General features: G+C 37.0%; 1 protein-coding gene across 1 annotated transcript in view; it reads right to left on the bottom strand.

The window, feature by feature from the left end:
• Window positions 1–1,106: 1,106 nt before the first annotated feature.
• The window catches only part of zgc:63587 (uncharacterized protein LOC393431 homolog), a 28,488-nt gene continuing 6,399 nt past the window's right edge, over window positions 1,107–23,195 (bottom strand). The window contains exons 5-12 of the mRNA XM_053503714.1: window positions 22,703–22,826; window positions 21,329–21,463; window positions 21,088–21,205; window positions 9,930–10,031; window positions 9,695–9,840; window positions 9,410–9,493; window positions 7,498–7,555; window positions 1,107–2,787 (exon numbers count right to left, since the gene is read on the bottom strand). Of these exons, the coding sequence (XP_053359689.1) occupies window positions 2,719–2,787; window positions 7,498–7,555; window positions 9,410–9,493; window positions 9,695–9,840; window positions 9,930–10,031; window positions 21,088–21,205; window positions 21,329–21,463; window positions 22,703–22,826 (836 nt within the window). The 3' untranslated portion in view covers window positions 1,107–2,718. The remainder of the gene's footprint in view (window positions 2,788–7,497; window positions 7,556–9,409; window positions 9,494–9,694; window positions 9,841–9,929; window positions 10,032–21,087; window positions 21,206–21,328; window positions 21,464–22,702; window positions 22,827–23,195) is intronic.

The following is a 23,195-nucleotide window of genomic DNA, read 5'->3' as shown; positions in this document are numbered from 1 at the left end:
TGTATATTTGTGAATGTGGAGATGTTATATTGGTTTCACTGGTAAAAATAAATATTTGAAATGGGTATATATTTGTTTTTTGTTAAGTTGCCTAATAATTATGCACATTAATAGTCACCTGCACACACAGATATCCCCCTAAAATAGCTAAAACTAAAAACAAACTAAAAACTACTTCCAAAAATATTCAGCTTTGATATTAATGAGTTTTTTGGGTTCATTGAGAACATGGTTTTTGTTCAATAATAAAATTATTCCTCAAAAATACAACTTGCCTAATAATTCTGCACTCCCTGTATGCATGTGGCCTGCAATGGATTGCACCCCCATCCTGGGTGTACCCCGCCTCATATCCCAAGTCTTATGGGCTAGGCTTCAGGCCACCCGCGACCTTGTATACAGGATAATGCAGTATAGACGATGAGTGAGTGAGTACTTCTGCAGTAATTCTCATAAAGGTCTATTTTTTATTTTTAGTTCATCAGTGGTCGTACACAAGTTTCACTTCATATTATACTGTGTATGTGACAAATAGAATTTGAACTTAATTTAAATGTAGAGTAAATTAATTTAATTCTTAACACACTTGAAGGAAAGCACAGTCTACCCTCTTTCAACACCGTTTGGCTTGCTTAGAACCCTGGATAAGGATGACTATAGCATCTTACATCTCAAACTCACAATGTTTATACAATAAAGCAAAACATATTTTACAGCTTTCATACTACCATTTTAAAAGTCTAAACAAACAGATAGCCCTAGTGTTATCGGTTTTCTGCTTTGGTCAGTTAATATGTTTTCCCTAGTTTTCAGTGTAATGTAATTCTCCATATTTCTGGATTTGTCCAAAATGCACCTCACCATCCTAAATATCAGGCTGATAGCCTTCAAGTTGGTGTAGAGTAGTTGTAGATGTTTGATGTCCCAAACCATAGTCATGTTCATCTTATGAAATCAAACACAGGTATTTAATGGAACTGATCCTCAATTATTATAGAAGTATTTAAAATGTTAGTTTACATGTTTAAATAAATTAAGCATAAAACAGCATAAAACTCTCAACCCTTCAAGTACATGTGGGCCAAGTGAAATGAGCAGCGTTTCCACATATTTGAAAACTTTTATTGCTCTGAACATTTATTGCTCAAAGGGAGACAAAAAAAGAAAATCATCATTTTACAAGGTAGTGAACAGTACCGTGGACAAAAAGATCTTTGAACAAATATTAATCTGTAAACAGGAGATGACAGTCGAATGAGTAATTAAGCCTGGGTCACAACATTCACAAAACATCAACATATTGTTTATATAAAAACTAATGAGTACAGTGACATAAAAGGAAGGACCCTTTATTTAGGAAAAAAACAACAACCCACACCTCAGAATACACAACAGAAAATATTTAAGATAGGAGGAGAGACTTAAGTTACGAAGGAGATTGAACACTTTAGTTTAATACACAACTTTTCCACTCACTGAAGTGTTTGGTCATCTATAAAACCAAAATGGTAATATGTTTAATCATTTAGACTAATATATTTATATTAATATTCCAATATGCTGTATTCATAATTCATAATTAAAAATCAGAATTTATCACTTCCTCAGTTCATAATTAACTGTGATGCAGGTGAGCTGAAATAACGGTTAACATCTGTTAATAATCATGCCCTTTTTTCTATACACACTTGTTATCCATGTATGCATGCATGAGCTAATTTATGGATTTATTCAAGCACAGAATTTATGTTTAAATTTGGCACATAAAAGATGAACACTAGACTATACAAAGTTTTTTTTTACTATACTATTTGTTTCTGAATTTAATTAATAATTGGAGAAAAATAAGCAATGTCCATACTGGATAAAATAACTGCACTAAACTTTTAAGTCCAGGACAAATTGGGGGTGGGATCAGCGGTGTGGAAGACAGTATTGTCCTGGTTAATAAAATAGTGCTCTAGTTTTTCCTGTTGGCTGCTGCCCCCTAGTGGATATATAATGATGAAGCACGAACACTGAAACACTAATAGGTCATGGTATTCTCTCTACAACTGATAATTCACCAAGGCACAGACTCTAAGGCACTTAGAAATTAATAATTAGAAAAACTGCTGACATCATATGGCACTTGTTGTGAATAAATTCCTGTATGGTTAGTGTGTGTGTCCAACAGAGAGTGAGGAGAAATTCTAGTACCATTTTCTCTATTGCCATTACCCTCTGTCCATGAACAACAAGTGGGGCATAGATAAGCATGAAAAATGTGAGAAGAGACTGGTACAGTGAGAGTTGCTTCTTCCTAACAGTGGACATGACAGAAAGAGAGAGAGAACGAGACAAACTGCTAAACCTGAAGCACTTTACAGTTTTAAAAATAAACTAATTTATTTATCATCCATGATAAATTATTTGCAATGTAAGACTGCATCTGTGGTGGCATATCAATTAGGTTCTATATATGGGTAATTAATAAAGTTAATGATCGGTCACATCAGGTCTGTGTAAATAAAGTTGAGCACATGGAGTGATGCACAAAATTAATTCTATTTGTTACAGAAAAAAGCTTATGATAAAAGAAAAGTAAACCGTATAAAAGTTTTGAAGTGCCCAGAATGATGGGAGATACTGGGTTTAAAATTATAAAGCCAGTAATGAAGTAGATGGCCCGGGCTTTCTATTGCTCTTATAACAAACACATACAATACATTATTTTTTTTAGTCATCTCCAGGTTTCATTTTCATTTGAGCCTGCATTTGAGCAATCATCTGCTGCATGCGTCTTAGCTGTGGACAGAAGGAGAAGGAGATGAATTAGCCTGATAATGAGAGGATTGTAAAATACTAACATATAGGCTTGTAACATGTCTAACACAGATAGGTCAGGAACTCTATGTGCTATACAACACCCACTTTTCAACTTATACAAGGATCTGGATTGTAACCCATGACTCCAAAAAATAGTTATATATATTGCTCCATCTACTATACAGAATATCAGAACCAGCTGCTTTTCAAGTGTCAGCAAAAACTGTATGACTTTCACATCTTCCCATTAAGATATACTGAGTACTGACATAATGACCATAACACAAGCACAGGGTCAATGCAATCCAAAATACAGCTTCTGCTGAAAACATGTTATTAGAGGATTCCATAAATACACACTGTATGACAAGTAATTTATAGAAAAGTCTTTACAAATACTGATTAAGCTGTGTTATGTCAGACAGGAAACTGATGTCATGTCCTGTGGCATGTTTTAACAAGTTCTGATTTTCCCTACATCTTACTAAGCAAAAAAACAACACAATAATCATGCCCATGGAATGCAGTCTTGAAACCATAAAAAGTAAACCTTCTTATACAGTAAAAGATTGAATCATTGATACGGTGTACAGTAGCAACGCTGTTAAATTCAAAGTGCGGGGAATTAACATGGGTTCTTTGTCCCGTTTACAGTTTGGTTAAAATCTACACAACATAAAAATAAAAAGGACTTAATTTATTTGTTACACAAATATCATAAAACAAATATCATTGTACAAATATCAGTTATAATAGACAAACAGCATCAGTGCTCAGGGTGAAAAATACAAGACATTTTTTATTACATTATAATAATTTAATAATGTCATCTAATAAGAAATAAAGTATATATTACAATGAGTTTACTGTTATGGTACAATCTATATTAATAAAAGGTTTTGTCTGTAAATGGGTCAGAACTTGCTCTCATCTTTACGTTTCATACACTGGGGGACCAGAAACCAAAATTTCTGTCTGATGTCTGTCTTTTTATATGTCTGTCTAACTGATTTTGTCACAGCATCACTCAAAACTGGCTGGATGAAATTTAATGAAACTTTGCCAGACCTTTGGTATTTATCTGAAGTTAAATCTGCACCATAAATGAAATCAAAATGTTGAGTCGAAGGTATGTTATAAGCAAATTTGTGCCACATCACAGCACAAAACGTCGTTACATCACATTACGTCACAGCAGCTAATGCTTTTTTGGACAAATATAGTGCTTTTTATTTTGGGGTGGGCGTGGCTATATGCGTCACTCAACAGAGCTGATTAACGTGATAATTTACCTGGTATAGACAGAGTATGCGTAAGACAGAAACAACCATAATGCATCTACAAATCGCCTAAATCCTTATGAAAAAAAACAAAAAACAAACGTGCAACACAGCATGGCTTTCTTAAAAAAAAAAAAAAAAAAAAAAGGCAACTACACTATGAAAAATTAACCTTCAAAAATGTTTTGACAGATCAATGAAACCTTAGATTGCGAGTAACCCGGTTTGCGAGTGTTCGGCAAAGACAAGCAAAGATTTTAAATAAATTTTGACTTGGAAAACAAACAAGTCTTGGTTTACGAGTACCGAGTATCATGTATCACATATGAGCTTCTTCTTTTGATGCAGAGCGTCACGTGATCACAAATGAGTCAACGGTTTTTCTCTCTCTTGCACTGCGGAATTGTGGATAATGGGTCTTAGTGCGCGTCTCTTACTGGTATAAAACCATCCGTGCATGTGTGTACTGTTTACTATAACACTGTGACCACGTGTGTGTGTGTAAAACATGTTTTATTTTGTGTCTGTATGCGTGTGTGTACAGCGCGCGTGTAAAGCAAAAGCAAGTCTCATTAGAGAGGTTTAAAATCTATTTTCTTTGTCTGCTTTAGGCTGCTCTTTGTGTCTGTGTGCATGCGCATCATTGGACACCGTGCCACACACACAGAGACCCCTCCTACTTTCGCCTTCACAGACGCACACAGACACACACACTCTTTCTCTCTGCTTTACACAGAAACACTGCTCTGTCGCAATTCTTTTTCAAGGTAAAGTGCAAGTTAATTTGTTTTTACAAATTAATTGTGATTCCGTTAGTGTGTCGCTCAATCGAGATTTCTTGTTTATTTTTCCGATAAAGCAGTGTTTCCGTTGTGTGCGCGCGTGTGTGAAAAGAGTGGAGGAAGGGTGTGTAAGACGACACACACACACACACACACACACACACAGCGCCTGCGCGCACAAAAGGAAACACTTATCTGTCGGGATTTTTTTTTTTAAAGATAAAGTGCAGGTTAGTTTGTTTTATTTTTACTTTATATCTTGTGTTAATTATTTTTTGGGGGGCCTGTGGAACGAATAATTTGAGTTTCCATTATTTCTTCAATTTGGTTTATGAGTGTTTTAAAATATGAGCCCACTTCCTGAACGAATTATGCTTGTAATCCAAGGTTCCACTGTATATTTATTTTTCTGCTGGACGTTTAAAACCACTTTGTCTCATATGTTGTGAAACTGTGGCACTAATATAAAGCAGTAATGTGAAGCACCATTGTGAAATAAAAAACAGGTCGTAGGGACAAACATATCCGCAGTAGTCGAGGTGTGGGGATGTAAAATACCCAAACTGAACGTTATACACTAAAATCAAAATGTTGAGTAAAAGTAATGTTATGAACAGTTATGTGCTGGATTTAATAATCAACTGTAAACAGGGTGTGATTACAACGTGGTTGACAATGAAGGAAGCACAACTTAGTTTTCATTTTTCACATAAATGAGGACCAACTGCAGTCAGTTTCTAATTTCTTTTCGTACAGTCTATAATTTATAGCACTATTTTTTTTTAAACTGCATTGTCAATATTGTAAGTTTTTTTTTAATATAGATTTTTCAAATAAAATTTTTACAATTCATATTCTTGTTATTTATTAGAATATTAATTAATTTTTTAATTGTACTCTACCAGTGCCATTTATTTCTCACATACCAATCTTTCTTTTTAGGTAATGGGCAGCTGTATAAGCATTTCACCGCATATCAGTGCCTACTGTGTATGGCTTTGAATGTGACAAAGTTTGAATTAGAATTTGGAGTCTCATTAATGAGCTTGTGAACAAAAGTTTACAAAACTCACAAAAACTATAACATTTATGGTCCAATCCTATAAAAGAGCTGCTGTGGCAAAAATTCCTAAAAAAAAAAAAGAAAAAAAAAAAAAGCTATAATTGGCTATCATAGAAAGATGTTGGAACACACTTTCCATTGCAGCTTGCGGTGTATAAGGTTCCCGGTCTCCGGTTTAAAATCCCTATAATAGGCATTAGAACTGTACCATGGAGCACTGAAAGAAGGTGACCTGGTCTGATGAATCATATTTTCTTTAACATCATGTGAACAGCCAACTATGTGAAGGGCAGAGCCAGCAGGATGCACTATGGGAGGAAAGCAACCCAGCTGAGACAATGTGATGCTTTGAAATGTTCTGCTAGGAAACCTTAGTTCCTGACATTCATGCAGATTTTATTTTGACGCATACCACCTGGATAAATATTATTTTCCCCTACACAGCAATGATATTCCCAATAGCAGTGGCCCTTTTCAGCATAGTAATACACCCTGTCATGCTGCCAAAATTGTTCAAGAATCATTTAAAGAACGTGACAAAGAGTTCAAGGTGTCATTGTCCATTACTGGTTTTAGTTTTTCTTACCTTTTTCTCTGAGCCTTCACTCCAATCATCAAAAATCTGCACCTAGCTGTTTTGGAGCTGCTTTCAGTCTGCTCCTAATCAGTAACAGTGCAAGTCTGCTTCTCTCAGTTAAATTTGGACTCTGTCTCTGCCCTGCAATATGTGTCTATAGGTTTCAGACTATTTGTGTTTCTTATGCTCATTGTAATCACCTATCTTTTTTCCTGCCTTGAGTTGCAGCCTCATTCTGCTTCATTGTGTGACAGAGTAGCTTCATCTTGCTTTCATCTTGCTCCTAATGAGCAGGGCTCAGGCTTTGGGTAACAACCAAGTGGGAAGGTAAATCATCAGTAGGAGTTTATTCATTAAATCTGTTCATGATTATACTATAGAGTTTAGAAATGTTTACACTTTGCAGACAGTTAATTGACCAGGCATACTTTATAGGATGCTTTTTATCAAGGGCTTTCAGATCTTCTAAAGGATTAACTAGCCAGGAATTGCCAAGGACTGATCTGGCCATAAGGATAGAATGATGATTATGAGGGCAGAATAGAGATTGGTCTTTCTGTATAAAGAGCCACACCATTTCTTCCTGAGAACTGCAAGTTGTACGCCCCCCCCCTTTTTACAGACCAAAAAGTGGACAAACTAACACTTATTGGTTAAACTGTAATTATTAATTATCATTTTAGTTCAGGAGTCTTTAAAGAATTCACTAAAGGTTGTTTCATTAACATTAGTTACTTACCATTTTTAAAAACTCCCATCAACGGCAGGTACTAAAACTAGTAATCAATATAAAGGTGGTTTAATGCGGCTCAATTAAAAGCTAAAAGTTCCTTTTAGCACAGCATGCCGTTTAAACTATTGTTTTTAGCTGTGTATATATGATGTTAAATGTCTTGTGAAACAAAATTAATGCCAGTCTTGTTCAGGTTTTCTAAAACCAGTGAATTGAATAAAAGACCTGTTAAAACATGATGAAAAATATCTTACCTCAGCCTCCTTTTCCATTAGGATCTGATCTTTGTCTAGCACCTCATCATCCACTGACCTGTAAAATACAAACACACGTCATGGTCTATTCACCAATGAACGTGGATACAGTACTCAAAGTATGTTTATTTCTGTTAATTATGGTTTTTAGTTTGTTTAGGTTGGAAGAGGAACTGCTATGATTTTACGAATAAAGCTGCTTTTTGTTTTCATCACATACAGTCATGTGAAAAAATTAGGACACCCTTTGAAAGCATGTGGTTTTTTGTAACATTTTTAATAAATGGTTATTTCATCTCCGTTTCAACAATACAGATAGATTAAAGTAATCCAACTAAACAAAGAAAACTGAAGAAAAGTCTTTTCAAGATCTTCTGTAAATGTCATTCTACAAAAATGCCTATTCTAACTGAGGAAAAAGATAGGACACCCTTGCCCCTAATAGCGAGTGTTACCTCCTTTGGCTGAAATAACTGCAGTGAGACGGTTCTTGTAGCCATCTACCAGTCTTCGACATCGGTCTGAGGAAATTTTACCCCACTCCTCAATGCAGAACTTTTTCAGCTGTGAGATGTTTGAGGGGTTTCTTGCGCGTACAGCCCTTTTCAAGTCACCCCACAGCATCTCAATGGGATTCAAATCTGGACTTTGACTTGGCCATTCCAGGACTCTCCATTTCTTCTTTTTCAGCCAATCTTTGGTTGATTTACTAGTATGTTTTGGGTCATTGTCATGTTGCATGGTCCAGTTCCGCTTCAGCTTTAATTTTCTAACTGATGGTCTCACATGTTCTTCAAGCACCTTCTGATACACAGTAGAATTCATCGTGGATTCTATGATGGTGAGCTGACCAGGTCCTGCTGCAGCAAAGCAGCCCCAAACCATGACACTTCCACCTCCATGCTTCACAGTTGGTATGAGGTTCTTTTCTTGGAATGCTGTGTTTGGTTTACGCCAAACATGTCCTCTGCTGTTGTGTCCAAATAATTCAATTTTGGACTCATCTGTCCAAAGAACATTATTCCAGAAGTCCTGGTCTTTGTCAACTTTATCTCTGGCAAATGTCAGTCTGGCCTCGATGTTTCTCTTGGAAAGCAAAGGTTTCCTCCTTGCACACCTCCCATGCAAGTTAAACTTGTACAGTCTCTTTCTGATTGTAGAGGCATGTACTTCTACATCAACAGTAGTCAGAGCCTGCTGTAGTTCTCGAGATGACACTTTAGGGTTTTTGGAGACCTCTTTTAGCATCTTGCGGTCTGCTCTTGGGGTGAACTTGCTGGGGCGACCAGTCCTGGGCATGTTGGCAGTTGTTTTGAAAGCCCTCCACTTGTAGACTATCTTCCGGACAGTGGAATGGCTGATTTCAAAATCTTTTGAGATCTTTTTAAATCCCTTCCCAGACTCATAGGCTGCTACAATCTTTTTTCTGAAGTCCTCTGACAGCTCTTTTGTTCTCACCATGGTGCTCACTCTCACTTCAACAGTCAGGAGCACACCAAACTAAATGTCTGAGGTTTAAATAGGGCAAGCCTCATTCAACATGCAGAGTAACGATCTACTAATTATGTGCACCTGGTGTGATATACCTGTGTGAGATCTGAGCCAATTTAAGAGGGAATACATGTGAGGGTGTCCTATCTTTTTCCTCAGTTAGAATAGGCATTTTTGTAGAATGACATTTACAGAAGATCTTGAAAAGACTTTTCTTCAGTTTTCTTTGTTTAGTTGGATTACTTTAATCTCTCTGTATTGTTGAAACGGAGATGAAATAACCATTTATTAAAAATGTTACAAAAAACCACATGCTTTCAAAGGGTGTTCTAATTTTTTCACATGACTGTATGTAATGCGTAAGGCTGTGAATTTCTTACACCTGTAACATGTGTTGAGGTTTTCTGTCCTTATACTGTACCTGCCAACTCTTTTCAGTCTCTCTGAGCGGAAGTTCTCATAGTGTAGATCCTGAGTCACTTCCTGTAGGTCCTGCATATGAGTCCTGAACACACACACACACACACACAGCTATATCTTAACCATTTTACTTAATAAATCACTTAACCTTCATTTAATGGTTGTTGCATGTCTATTGAATTCATTTTGCTCGATGTCCAGTGGAGGGCGCCACAGTATACCACTCTCAAACACTATTGGCATCACCAAAAGTGACACTTGATAGTGAGAGTCTCACTGTACTCACACCAGCATGGTGCGCAGTTTGAGGAAATCATTGTGTTCAGGGTTTTCCACTTCCACCACACCCCAAGGGTACAAACGACCTCGAATCTTTTTCCCCTTCACCTCAATCAGCTGGTTAGAGCCAATCACAGCAAAAGGTATGCTGGCCTAGAGAAGATTACATAGGATAATGTTTAAACACTTCAAAGCAAAATATATATATTTTAATAGGAACTCATGGTTGCACACCATCTGACCTTTAGGACACGGGTCTGCTCTTTAAACTCCTCGTCTTCATCAGAGTCTGCATCAGGGAGCTGGTAGATCCGAATGCCATGCTCATTAATCTCATCCAGGATCTACATAGAGAAAAGCATACAGCAGACATAATAAATTGCATAAAGATCTCAGTACAATAGATTTATTTCTTTGTCTATATACCAGAATAAATGGTAAGTTTAAACTAGGTTCTGTTCAGGCCATACTTATAAAAGTTAACAAATGGCCAATGCTTTTGCTATTGTATGCACAACAAATAAAAAAAACTTTTTTCACAATCAGCTTTGGTCAGACATAAGTTCAGAAACCAAATCTGAAAGTGATTTGTCCATGCTCGAAACACACAATTTCTCACAAAATAAGCCACACCAGCCTAAAGCTCCGCTTGTGATTCAGAACTATTCAAAATTCCCCTGTACTTTAAATGCACCTGTGGGGAAAAGACACAATTATTTATTTTTTCTTACATCAAAGGTAGAACGGCAGAGCCTTTTTCACAATGCTATTTTGTATCAGGAGCCAAAAACGCCACCAGCAGACTTTTCCTGACATTCTGATTGCTTTCATGTTCTCTCAGCAGGGACAATGTTTCAAAAGGGCAGAAGCCCCCCACTCCCCTTGTACTATCAACAAATCTCCTCCTGTTATGAAGAGGCTTATTTTCATAGCATGGAGATAAACCCACCGGGACTGTGCGTGTATGTGTATGTGTGAGTGCTCATGTGGGTGTCATTGTTGTCTGGTCCTAGTCCAAATAAACATGGCACGTCATCTGGATGGTAAGCGTGACCATGGACACGGATCAGTGAATCAAATGAGAAATACAGAAGCCTACAGAAAGAATGGAAGAGGCAAAGCACAATATAAAAGAGGGAGACGGAAAGGAAAGTACAAAGACAAAAAAAAAGAAAAGAAATAAAGAACAAAAAGAACCTAAATACTTGATGCGTACATCGGGCTTCCTCCAGGGAAGGAAGAAATAAAGCGCGTCAATATAAAAGCTTGCAGTTTAGACCGACACGGGCGGAGACGTGAACTACCAAAAACTTGGAGCAGACCAGGTGTACTGATTAAAAAATAAATAAAGAAATTTCTACTAATAGCTTTCTATTTTTATCAAAGCTTTACCGTTGAATGAACATGACAAATGCACACATTCTGGATTTTCCCCCCTTTGATCATTGATGTCAGGATTTAATCAGTGAATATCTGCATGTCTCCTAAAACTTTAAAGGGAACCTTTACAGCATTATTTTAATACTGACTAGTGTGTGTGCATCAGTGTTAGAGGACACAAAGGGAAGCACATGACGCGATGCACTCATCATGCACTCATCATAGTGCCCAATGTACAAGCCTCTGGACGCAGTGTTATGATCTGGAGTTGCTTCACAGTTGGTCAGTTCTAGGCTCAGCAAAGTTATGAGAAAAATAAAATTAAGTCAGCTAAAAACTGAATGTATTGAATGAGCAGGGTAATCCCATCATTCGATTTTTTTTCTTCCCTGATGGCACAGACTTACATTTTTAGTGATTCTGGAAATAATTTTCACACATGAATTGAAAACCATGTTGTGTGCCTCAATCAATACACGTCTGTTCGTGGATCTGTGTTCTCTAATTAATAATTGGCTGCTGTCAGAAATATATAAACTACTTTGGTTCATGAAACAAAACATCTCCAAGCTTGATTATTAAAACAGATCTCCAACTTACTTAAGCAGAGAATTACTAATAGCTTTCTACCGCTGCAAAAGTTCAGACTACTTCAAATGGAACAGGGCTTTAACACCAGCTTAAATCAAGGCTCAAGGTCATCCAGTCTGTTTATATTGGCTGGTCACTGAATTCTGGACAATAGGGGCAGAAGTCTCTCCAAAAATTAAAAAGGAAGTGAGGCTCACTGTTTCTGTTGGTGATTTGCTTGCTCAAGGATGCATTATGACTTAGGATTGTGTTCGTGAAGCAGGACTCAAACGAGCCTTAGATAAGCATTTTTGAATAAATCATGAGAAAATGCCTATGATTTGTCACTCAGACTATGAAAAAGGCTAATACACACTATGATTACAGTATTACAGTTTGTGTGGTATTAAAGTTCATAATTAGAGTAGGACAGCATTTAGATTGTTAAAATGAATTAATCCTATGCACAGTGAAGCGTAATCCTTCTTTGAGGACCTTTACATTGTGTTGTGTGGTGTTGTTAATTCTGTTTTAAAACTACAGTAGCAGTAATAGTGAACAATGCTCTATTCTTAGTGCAAAGTATTTTTCTAAAACAGCAGCTTAAAATTTGAGATGACAGGCTATATTTGACTTTTACACACAAAAACACATTATAAACACAGGGATTTACCCACAACCCATTATTACTGTACAAACAGGGATTTTGCCACGCAATGCAAAATAGGCTTTTCATGGCAAGACTCAGCATGACCTTATTGTCACACACACACACACACACACACACACGTCTATAAGTGGGTACTGACTCACACACAGGCAGTGAATCACAGAACAATCTCTCTCACTTAGAAACAGTTTTTGCATTTATCCAACAGTTTGTATATAGTTTTTATATACTGTTTTCAATACTTGAAAGTTTTACACAAAGAATTCAAGTGAAAATGCATCTAAAGCTTACAAGCACACATACACACACACTCCTGCACATCTCCTAAAACAGTGAGGGCAAAGCTTTACCATTGAATGAACATGGCAAATGCACACATTCTGGACTTTACCCCCTTTGGTCACTGACGTTAGGATTTAATCAGTAAATATCTGCATGCCTCCTAAAACTTTAAAGGGAACCTCTACAGCATTTTTTAAATACTAACTACTGTGTGTGTAACAGTGTTACGAGTTGTCTTCCAGAACCTCTACAAAAGTAGGGTGAAGGAAACATTTGCGTTGGCAAAATCAGCAATATACACTCCATGGCTAAAAGAAACGTCCTCATTCCAATGGATGGGCATTAAGCAAAAAAGAGGGATTGCTGAAATTACTGGAATTGGACTAAGAACTGTCAAATTAAAATGATTTTAATATTCATTTTGAGAATCCAGAAGACCCTCTGAGAACAGCATTTATGTCCATACTGAACTCGGTAGGAGTAAATCAGTGTGTAGTAGGACCCACTCATAAAGCAGGTCACACTTTAGATTTAATAATATTATTCAGATTAAGTATAAGAAATTTATTCACAATTCCACTATCTGAAGTTATCTCAGACCACTATCTTGTCTCAATTCAAGTGTGTCACAGTAATAATGTACGCACAGCGCCGTGCTACCATATGAAATGTACATTCACATCAACTACCAAACAGAGTTTTATCAGTAATCTCCCAGAGTTCCCAACTAGATTAGATCACCGTCTGACCCCACAGAACTCGATCAGGCGACTGAATATTTTGAGTCGACATTTCGCTATACCTTAGATAATAAATATTATTAGATAAAAAATTATTAGAAATAAGAAACTTGCTCCCTGGTATAACGATTACACGCGCACTTTAAAACAGACCGCTCGGAAATTAGAACATAAATGGCGTCAAACTAAATTGTTAGTATTTCAAATAGCATGAAAGGAGAGCATCCTGAACTATAAAAAAGCTCTTAGTGTAGCTAGATCAACATATCTCTCCATTTCAATAACAAAAATAATCCTAGATTTTTATTTAATGCTGTAGCCATATTAACCAGAAATAAGACCACTGCAGAAATCTCCTCAACAACATCATGCAATAGTGAGGACTTCATGAACTTTTTTAATAATAAAATTGTAAATATTAGGCATGAAATAGAGGTTTTGAAACTGAACAATGTAATTGATGCAGATGTTAATCTAGCCATGTCAGATCAGAACCTAAAATACTTTACTCCCCTTGACGAGAATGAACTAATTTCACTCATCTCTTCTGTAAATTCTGCAAGATCCTGTACCGACACATTTTCTGAAACAGATAGTACCAGCAATAACAAACCTCCTGTTAAGAATAATTAATTCTTCACTCAGCATTGGTTATGTTCCAAAATCTTTTAAATTAGCAGTTATCAAACCAATAATTAAGAAACCTGACCTCGACCCCTGTCAGCTGTTTAATTACAGGCCAATATCAAACCTCCCCTTTATCTCTAAGATTCTGGAAAAGATAGTAGCGGAGCAGCTATGCTATGAAATGGCATACATGAACTGTATCAGTCAGGATTTAGGCCTCATCACAGTACAGAGACAGCACTCGTTAAAGTAGTAAATGACCTACTATTGGCCTCTGATCAGGGTTGCGTAACTATGCTTGTATTACTCGACCTCAGTGCAGCTTTTGACACCATTGATCACGCTATTCTTCTTTACAGATTAGAAAATGTAGTAGGAATTATGGGTACAGCCCTCTCCTGGCTCAGATCCTATCTGACCCATCGTTATCAGTATGTAGACCTAAATGGTGATTATTCTTCATGTTCTCTAGTGGAGTTTGCCATTTCGCAGGGTTCAGTTTTGGGTCCACTGCTTTTTTCCCTTTATATGCTTCCTCTGGGCAACATAATCCGTAAGCATGGTATTAGTTTTCATTGTTATGCTGACGACACACAGTTATATGTCTTAGCAAAACCTGATGAGAAAAAACAGCTTAGTAAAGTTGAGCAATGTGTGCAGTACAAAAGAAATTGAATGCTAATTAACTTCCTTCTGCTTAATCCGGATAAGACAGAAGTTCTAGTCATAGGACCGCATACAGCTAGGAGTAAAATTTTAGATCACACCATAACTTTAGATGGCCTTTCTGTTCCATCAAGTGCAACAGTGAAAGACCTTGGTGTGATTATTGATTCCAGCCTTTCATTTGAAGCTCATGTAGATAATATTACCAGGATAGCATTCTTTCACCTCAGAAATATTGCAAAGATAAGAAATTTATTGTCGCTAAACGATGCAGAAAAACTAGTTCATGCTTTTATCACCTCTACTGTAGGTTGGACTATTGTAATGCCTTACTGTCTGGTTGTTCAGCTAGATGCATAAATAAGCTTCAGTTAGTCCAGAATGCAGCAGCGAGAGTCCTTACTAGAACCAGAAGATATGAGCGCATCACCCCTATCTTATCTTTACTGCATTGGCTCCCTGTGAAATTTCGCATTGATTTTAAAATACTACTCTTGACATATAAAGCATTAAATGGGCTCGCGCCGCAGTACCTGAGCGAACTGCTAGTGTCTTACGATCCGCCACGCCTACTTCGATCAAAGGATGCAGGCTGCTTGTCAGTACCGCGTATTATGAAAAATACAGCTCGGGGCAGAGCTTTTTCTTACAAAGCCCCAAAATTATGGAATAGTCTTCCAATTGGTGTTCGGGACTCAAACACAGTCTCAGTGTTTAAGTCCAGGCTAAAAACCTATTTATTTAACCAAGCATTTTTATAAATAGATTTGCCTTAGATAAAGAAGCAGATCTGGGGGACTCATGGATGTAGAGTATAACGTAGAGTTTAGATGCTGTCTTCCTCACTCTCATTGATCACTCAGGTTTGCTGACGGTAAGGTGATTGTTTGCTTTACATCACAGGAAGCCCTTGTGTTTGTGTTTCCTTCTGGCTCTCCCTTTTAGTTATGCTGTCATAGTTATCACTAACTATCATAGTCATAGTATAACTGCCATCTCTCCTCTTCTTCTCTTTCTCCCCCTTTTTCTCTTTCCTCTCTCCCCGTCTTCCCCTTTTACTCTTTCTCTCTTTCTGTCGAGCTACTCATGTCGTTCCTAAGCTGCCAGTGATCCAGACTCCCTATGCCCTCCGGACCTGTCTGACCCATCCTGGTGCCCCGCTTCCGGTTGAAGATCTCGTCACATGGATGCCCTGTGTGTCTCTCTGGGATGCGTCTGGCGTCTGGGGATGATTCTCTCTACCTAGAAGATGGTTCTGGCCTTGACTGGTGTTGGCAACTGTTTCTCTGGGGACTTGACAGTTCGATAGTTCAGGACTGGAACTTCCTACAAGTCTATCTGGGTCTTCAATAACTACCTGGACTTCATATTAACATCAATTAACATCAGCTATTATAGCTGAACTGCCTGCCACCTAACACACCGTATAAATGCAGATCATTTACTGCTTTCTGTTTCACCCAAATGAGGATGGGTTCCCTGTTGAGTCTGGTTCCTCTCAAGGATTCTTCCTACTACCATCTCAGGGAGTTTTTCCTTGCCACTGTCGCCCTCGGCTTGCTCACCAGGGACTATCTGACCATTTTTATTTATACACATTCACATTTCATACAAATTTAAATAATTCTTTTGATTGTTTAAAGCTGCTTTGCGGCAATGAAAATTGCTAAAAGCGCTATACAAACAAAATTGAATTGAATTAAATTGTCAAATGCAATAATAAACTCTTAAAGTACAGTGCTGAACCTTCCTGAAGAATTATGGTCTGAAAAAGATCATGCTATCACAGTTTGAAAGAAAACCACTTGTTAAGGAGAATTATCATGGGGAAGTTTTAATTTGCCAAAAAGCATAAAAATGGGAAGATGCAGATGTGCAAGATTGGACTTCGGAAAGAAGTTGACACAAAGGGAAGAACATGACGCGATGCACTCAACATGCATAGTGCCCAATGTACAAGCCTCTGGACGCAGTGTTATGATCTGGAGTTGCTTCACAGTTGGTCAGTTCTAGGCTTAGCAAAGTTAGGAGAAAAATTCAGAGAAAAATTCAGCTGAAAAGTCAGCTGATGACTGAATGTATTGAATGAGCAGGTTAATCCCATCATTCGATTTTTTTTTCTTCCCTGATGGCACAGACTTAAATTTTTAAAGAGTGATTCTGGAAATAATTTTCACACATGAATTGAAAACCATGTTGTGTGCCTTAATCAATACGTGTCTGCTCGTGGATCTGTGTTCTCTAATTAAAAATTGGCTGCTGTCAGAAATACATAAACTACTTTGGTTCTCATGAAACAAAACATCCCCAAGCTTGATTAATAAAACAGATCTCCAGCAAGGATATAATAGCTATTACTAGCTAAAAACTTGGATCTGTAAAATGGGAAATAAAGCATGAAGTAACAAAAGATCTATGTATAGATCCTATTACCAAACAGATTAAATTGCAGCTCTGGCGCTACTGTTTAACTGTGAGCAAGTACACAAGGATAGTGGCCACATTCCAAGGTGCAATCACCCTGCAAAACAAGACAAATAAACAAGAACAATTTTTTTGTGCACACACAGGAATAAGCCCTAATTATACGTGTTAGACGGTAATGAAAGGTGAGTGTATGATGAGGTACTGTCTATATACAGGATGTGACTTCATAATCTCTTGGCTCATGTTGCTGAAGGTGTAACACAGTTATAAATTTTTCCATGTAAATGGCATAACAGAAGAACATGCTTGTGCCAAAATGAGCTAATAGACAGAGTCATGATTCAAGCCTTCCTTAAGAAACAAAACAGTACTTGAGTTCACAAACCCTCAAAAACACACGCACACCATTTGGGAGTTTTCAGGAATGACATATATCAGTGTACTCAATTCCACAGACAAAAGGAGGAAAGGTTTAAAGGCTCAGCAATGGACAGCAACAATAGAATCCAAATTTCACACACTATGAAAATGCTGCTCAGAGTTTACTCAGGATATGTAAGGAAATGTAGCATTGTTTTCATGCTATTATGTATAAATTCAGAAATCAACTGTACAAAAACTTGTAATAGAGGTTCAGCAGCAGCTTCTCACTCAACAGCTCTCCATTCTTCAGAAATCCACAGCGCGAGCGTCAACATGCTTACGCATTGTTCAAACCAACTAATTCTCTTATAGTACAATAGTGAATGCACTGCAAAGGTTTTTTAATACAGTTTTATTCCACCTAATAATTCATATGCATAGTGCACGCTGTATGCTCTGAAATACATAAATTGCAAAACCAGGACATAAGTGAGCATCAAGCAAACACAAAAGTGCTTTATGAGCTATGACCTCAGGCAGGAAAGCTGCTGGTCCATTTGGACAAACTCTGATAAGTATCCAACACAGCCAATGTCCACGCCACCAATCGCTTAGACATGCATCAAAAAAGGCACGACAGGCTGCTTCCTAGTTCATAAATCAAAAGGAGGGGGTAGTAAAAAACTAAAAGCACCAATGACACAATGAACAACAACAAAAAATCTGAAAAGACTTCAGAGTACAAGTAAAAAAAAGTCTTTCTTTGCAATGTGAGAAAGCAGATGAAATGTTTAAAAAATTAGATTTCACTTGCTTGTAAAATTCACTGCATATAATGCGTTGTTTGCTATACTTGGGGCTTGAGGGTGTTAGAATTTTGGCACACTTTATAGCCACACTGACATAATTAAAAACAAAAGGAAGACTCCCCTAATTCAGCCTTTCACTGACCTGTGCAGCTACGCAGAGGTTGATGCCAGTAGTGTATTCAATGTCCACATCCTTTTTAAAAGGTCAAACTTAACACAAGGGTACCTGGTATGCGTTTACCAGGCATTTCTAACAATACCACTTAAACTAATAACTCGATGTCCTGCCCACTGAAGGAGAGGTCATCGACTGTCTAACCTTCTTTTTTTTTTTGCAGAAAAACAATAGGCATGTCACAATATTAAAATAAGTCGTCTTTGCGCTTATATGTGGCTTTAAGCTCCTGCAGAATTACCAAAATGCAAGCAGTGGAACAAGCAGGTTATCCTCTGTTGACATGGAGAAAGTGATGCACATTTAATTGCACAAAATGAAGGTTGCATACAGACCTGTGCAATTATTTTCCAAAAGGATGCAATTTAGTACGAGTAATATATGCACAGTTGGGAATTTATGTAGAGTTTGTCAATAATTACAAAAAATTATAATTTATTTGTTGTTAGCCTAGATAAGCCTAGGCATTAGCGTAATTTGCATACGAAAATGGTACATTTAATAGTTACATACCTTAGTTTAAATTACAATCACTATACTGTATGTGTCAAAATAATGGCACTGTGTTTTTTGTTCAAATCGTGCAGCCCTAATGGTTATAAATCACATGAATACAGCAACTGAGTTTCCTGATTTAATGTATGGATTTAAAATACAAACATGCTCGATAAAAGGTTTGGCAGAGGGCAATTTCCGAATTTCTCCTTATTTTTTTCCATAATATAATAATTTAAAACAGAATTGTGTAATTATATTTATACTTATTAAATTAAACCCAAATATATAACTTAGGTTAAACCACAGGCGCAAACCCAAATTGTCCCAAAGCAAAATATACAATATCAAAGCTGCAGGAGACAGCCACTTACATGGTGTGAGCTCATGCTTGGCTCTTCGTCTGCTATGGTTAAAGGGCAACACAAGGTTTGCTGAGCAAACTGGAGAACATCAATGCAAGGAAATAGATTGATTGATTACAGGAAAACAACTTAGACTACACTGGTCTTATCACCGCTATTAAGACCACCATGAGCCCTATTGGCACCAGTGCACATATCCTAGACAAATGACTGTAAAAGGAGTCAAATGGCCAACAAAACATTCTCCATGTTCTTCAGTCCAGGAAAAACTCCAGTGTGCTTGCCCATCTCAGGGTTTCCCCACATTTAGAGTACAGTAGGAGGCCGCCCAAGTATATTTGTGCACCCTTTTTAAAAATCTGTTCGGGAGAGTGATGCCATCCACGATCGATTAATTAGTAGCAAATATTTTATTAAAAAGTCATATGTACTATATTTGTTGTATGTATGTAATTTCAGACCTGTGGGGAAGACTGAATCTTCTTGTTTTTTTTTTTTTTTGCTCACAAAATAGCCTTTTGCCTTGATTCTACTGAATTTTCCCTTCAGTGGGAAATCAAAACCTAACATAAGATTTAGACAAAGAATGGCAAAGTCAAATGTTCTGTTTGTGCTATATACTGAAGACATTTGGTTTAAAAAAAAAATCTAAAGCTAAGACAATGGATCATAATTTCTGCTTGCAATTCCTGATATTAACATTTAAATATGGTAAACAACTTGGCATCTTTAAATCTCAAATCCACGTCTTAATTGTATATAAAAAAAAATAAATAAATAACAATTGGCCTTACCATTCCAACACTTTTAGAATGGGGGCTGTAATGAGCCTCAGGCTCTTGGGCACTTGTGTTCGAAGCACTAATCTAAAACAGTTGCTTTTAAAAAGTCTAAAGCTCATTAGGGCCCTCTGTGCTGATTTCGCAATGGATACAAAATCAGCACAGAGGGAATTATGAAGAACAATCATATCAGCTCCTAGCAAAATTAAATCTAACAAAAAAAAAATGCACAATGTATGCCACAGTATTGCTACTTGGCTTTGAGTTCAAATTTCACTATACTGACACCCTCTGTGACTGTGTAAAAAAATCTTATATAATATTGTGACAAACGTGTCTTCAAGAGACAATATTTACTTTTAGTATTACTGTTTTTGTCATCATCTCTCAAAATATCACAAAGCTATTAAAAAAATATGTACTTACATTTAATTACCGCATTACAAAGACCTAATCCACAAAGATGGATCCAAAAAGAATTATAGTTTTTCCATTCCACAGTATGTTTTGTTAGGGAAGTAACATGTCTGATATGACATCCTATTTAAATTTTTTAACAACATCTATTTACAACATGTAGTGCTCCCTTTCTTTCACTCTCACACACCCGAGTCTTTCATACAGACTGTCAAGCTTCAACCCACTACTGAATGCAAATTTACATTGCAGACTGGCAATTAACATTAGGCTGCTCAGCTTGTCATAAAATTCCTGATAAGAGCAGAAGGGAAACTGGGTAATGACAAATGTTAACATACTGTAACTATGTCATCCATTTGCTCAATAACATATCAGCATATGTGCCAGCATCCAGCAGTGTCAGCAGTTTCTGACACTGAAACAAAGGAAAGCATCTGCAAAAAAATGAAAGTAACTTTACTGCTATCCGGCGAGGATAACAGCCATCACCTCTAGAACACACACAGTTGTCTTAAGACCAGAGTAACAAGACCTCACTTAAACAAAACCCTTTTTCTTTATGTCATGTGTGTGTCAAACACAAATTTATAATATCTCATCTAGGATTTGTGGGAGTAAGATACACTTACCCTTCGCTTCAAGCGGTCCCTCTCTCGGAGTGTCAGAGTGTCAGCTTTTGCTATGACAGGAACAATGTTCACTTTGCTGTGGATGGCTTTCATGAATTCAACATCAAGTGGCTTCAGTCTGAAACATGCACACAGCTTTGACAATAAGTATTACATATACCATTCATAATCAGCATTAATAATTAATTTCTGAGGAGAGCCTCACAATGATATTAAGGCAAAAGTGTGTGGTTTGTTTTACCCGTGTCCAAATGGAGAAATGAAATAGAAGCAGCAGTGAACTCTGTTGTCCACAATGTGTCTGCGATTTAGGCCACTCTCATCATGCAGGTAGCGTTCAAACTGATTGTCAATGTACTGGATGATGGTCTTAAAACTGTAGAACAAGATAAACAAAGGTTAATTTACTGAACCATTTTAGCACAGTAGTAGAGTAATTCTGGACATGTGCTTACATTTAAATTTAATTTAAGCTTAATTTAAATTGAATTAATTCAAGCGCCAAAGGCTGAGGATGCAAAGCCTTCAGACCAGCGGTGTCCAATCTCATGTGCAAATGTCCAGTGTTGTTGTTGTCTTCATTCCAACTGAGCAGAAGCCAAAAGAGACTGGAGGCCAAGATCAACTGATTAAACAGGTTGAATTAGGATTGACCCCTGCATTAAAACCTAAACCCATGCTGGCTTTTTGCACATAAGATAGGACTTCAATCTTTTTATAGTTATAGTGGTCTAGAATATCTAAAATATAGAAAAGAAGTGATACAAAAACAAAGTGGAGAGAAAAAAGGTATTATCCTAGATATTATCAGAAGAGGTGGGTTTCAGAGCCTGGCTGTAAATGAGTTCCACAATCTGCTTGAACTGGGCACCCTGGGTGAAAACTGGGGATCTTGACTGCTAAACGGTATAGGATACAGTGACATACAGTAAGTGTAGCTTTTGGCATAATTTTCATTAACTGCAAATTTGTGTTAACTTAAGCGTTGATATAATAACCTTTTAAGTCCAAAATGACCTTTTTTTTTAGCTGAAAACTGAAATTTTTATCTAAAATGCCTTCAGTGTACAGCAACAACAAAATAAATGGTCTTACCATTCCGATATTTTTAAAGGGACTGTAAATAAGATGTCTCTCAGCATTCATTAACATTACTCGAATACAGTATACTGTAACTCAAAAATAATAAAAACTCCTGTTCAAACATTGTTTTGACCATTTTTCTATCCACTGTACCTGTACAACATAACATAAAACATCATGTCCTGTCTCATTTTAAGACCTTTAAACCTACAATGTAATGTTTGTTGCCTTGAATTGGTATTTCAGACTCACATTAAACATCCATAGACTTTTATTGAATGTAATTTTGAGTAAATATGTCTTATCAAATTCTTGATATTCTAGATATTATCAGAAGAAGTAGTGTATATAAAACCTTATAATCCAAAGAAAAACATTGCTTTCTAGTGTTTGAATCATACCTGTCTCAGTATTAAGTAAACATGCCCCTGGTATCGTTCTATATCTAATACTATAAGTTACCACTTGGTTTAATGGTAACCAGGCATGATCACAAATGCTAAACCAACCAGACATCCACAAACTCACTTACCAGTCTTGACTGTTGATGGCATCTCCATATCCAGGAGTGTCCACAACGGTAAGGCGGAGCTTCACCCCTCTCTCCTCAATCTCCACCGTCGAGGCCTCAATCTGCACAGTCCGCTCAATCTTCTCTACAGTAATCATGAAGAAAACAAAACAAAACAAAACAGGAGCCCCCAGTGAGCCTCTGCCTTTACCTTTACACTGTTTAAATTCTCACCTGACTGAGAGGAATGAAGCAACAACAAATCATTTAGAAATTGATAAAAGTCGAATATGCATTTATTCATTCATTCATCTAATTAATCATTCATTCAAATTGTATGCACAATTTATGCACAAAATTATGAGTATGCACAGTTGGTAAGTGAGGCTCTAGAACCTTAACCTCCCATTTTAATTGCAAACCAGTGGAATAAAAGCTGTAAAAACCATCAGTGTCTGAGCAGTTTGGGAATGGCAAGGTTACTTATTGTAAAGTTTAGTCAGTTAGGGGTATG

Source organism: Clarias gariepinus, chromosome 9 (genome assembly GCF_024256425.1).
Source record: "Clarias gariepinus isolate MV-2021 ecotype Netherlands chromosome 9, CGAR_prim_01v2, whole genome shotgun sequence".
Lineage (NCBI taxonomy): Eukaryota > Metazoa > Chordata > Actinopteri > Siluriformes > Clariidae > Clarias > Clarias gariepinus.
The sequence above is the reverse complement of the archived record's forward strand: the minus strand, read 5'-3'. Positions and strand labels throughout refer to the sequence as shown.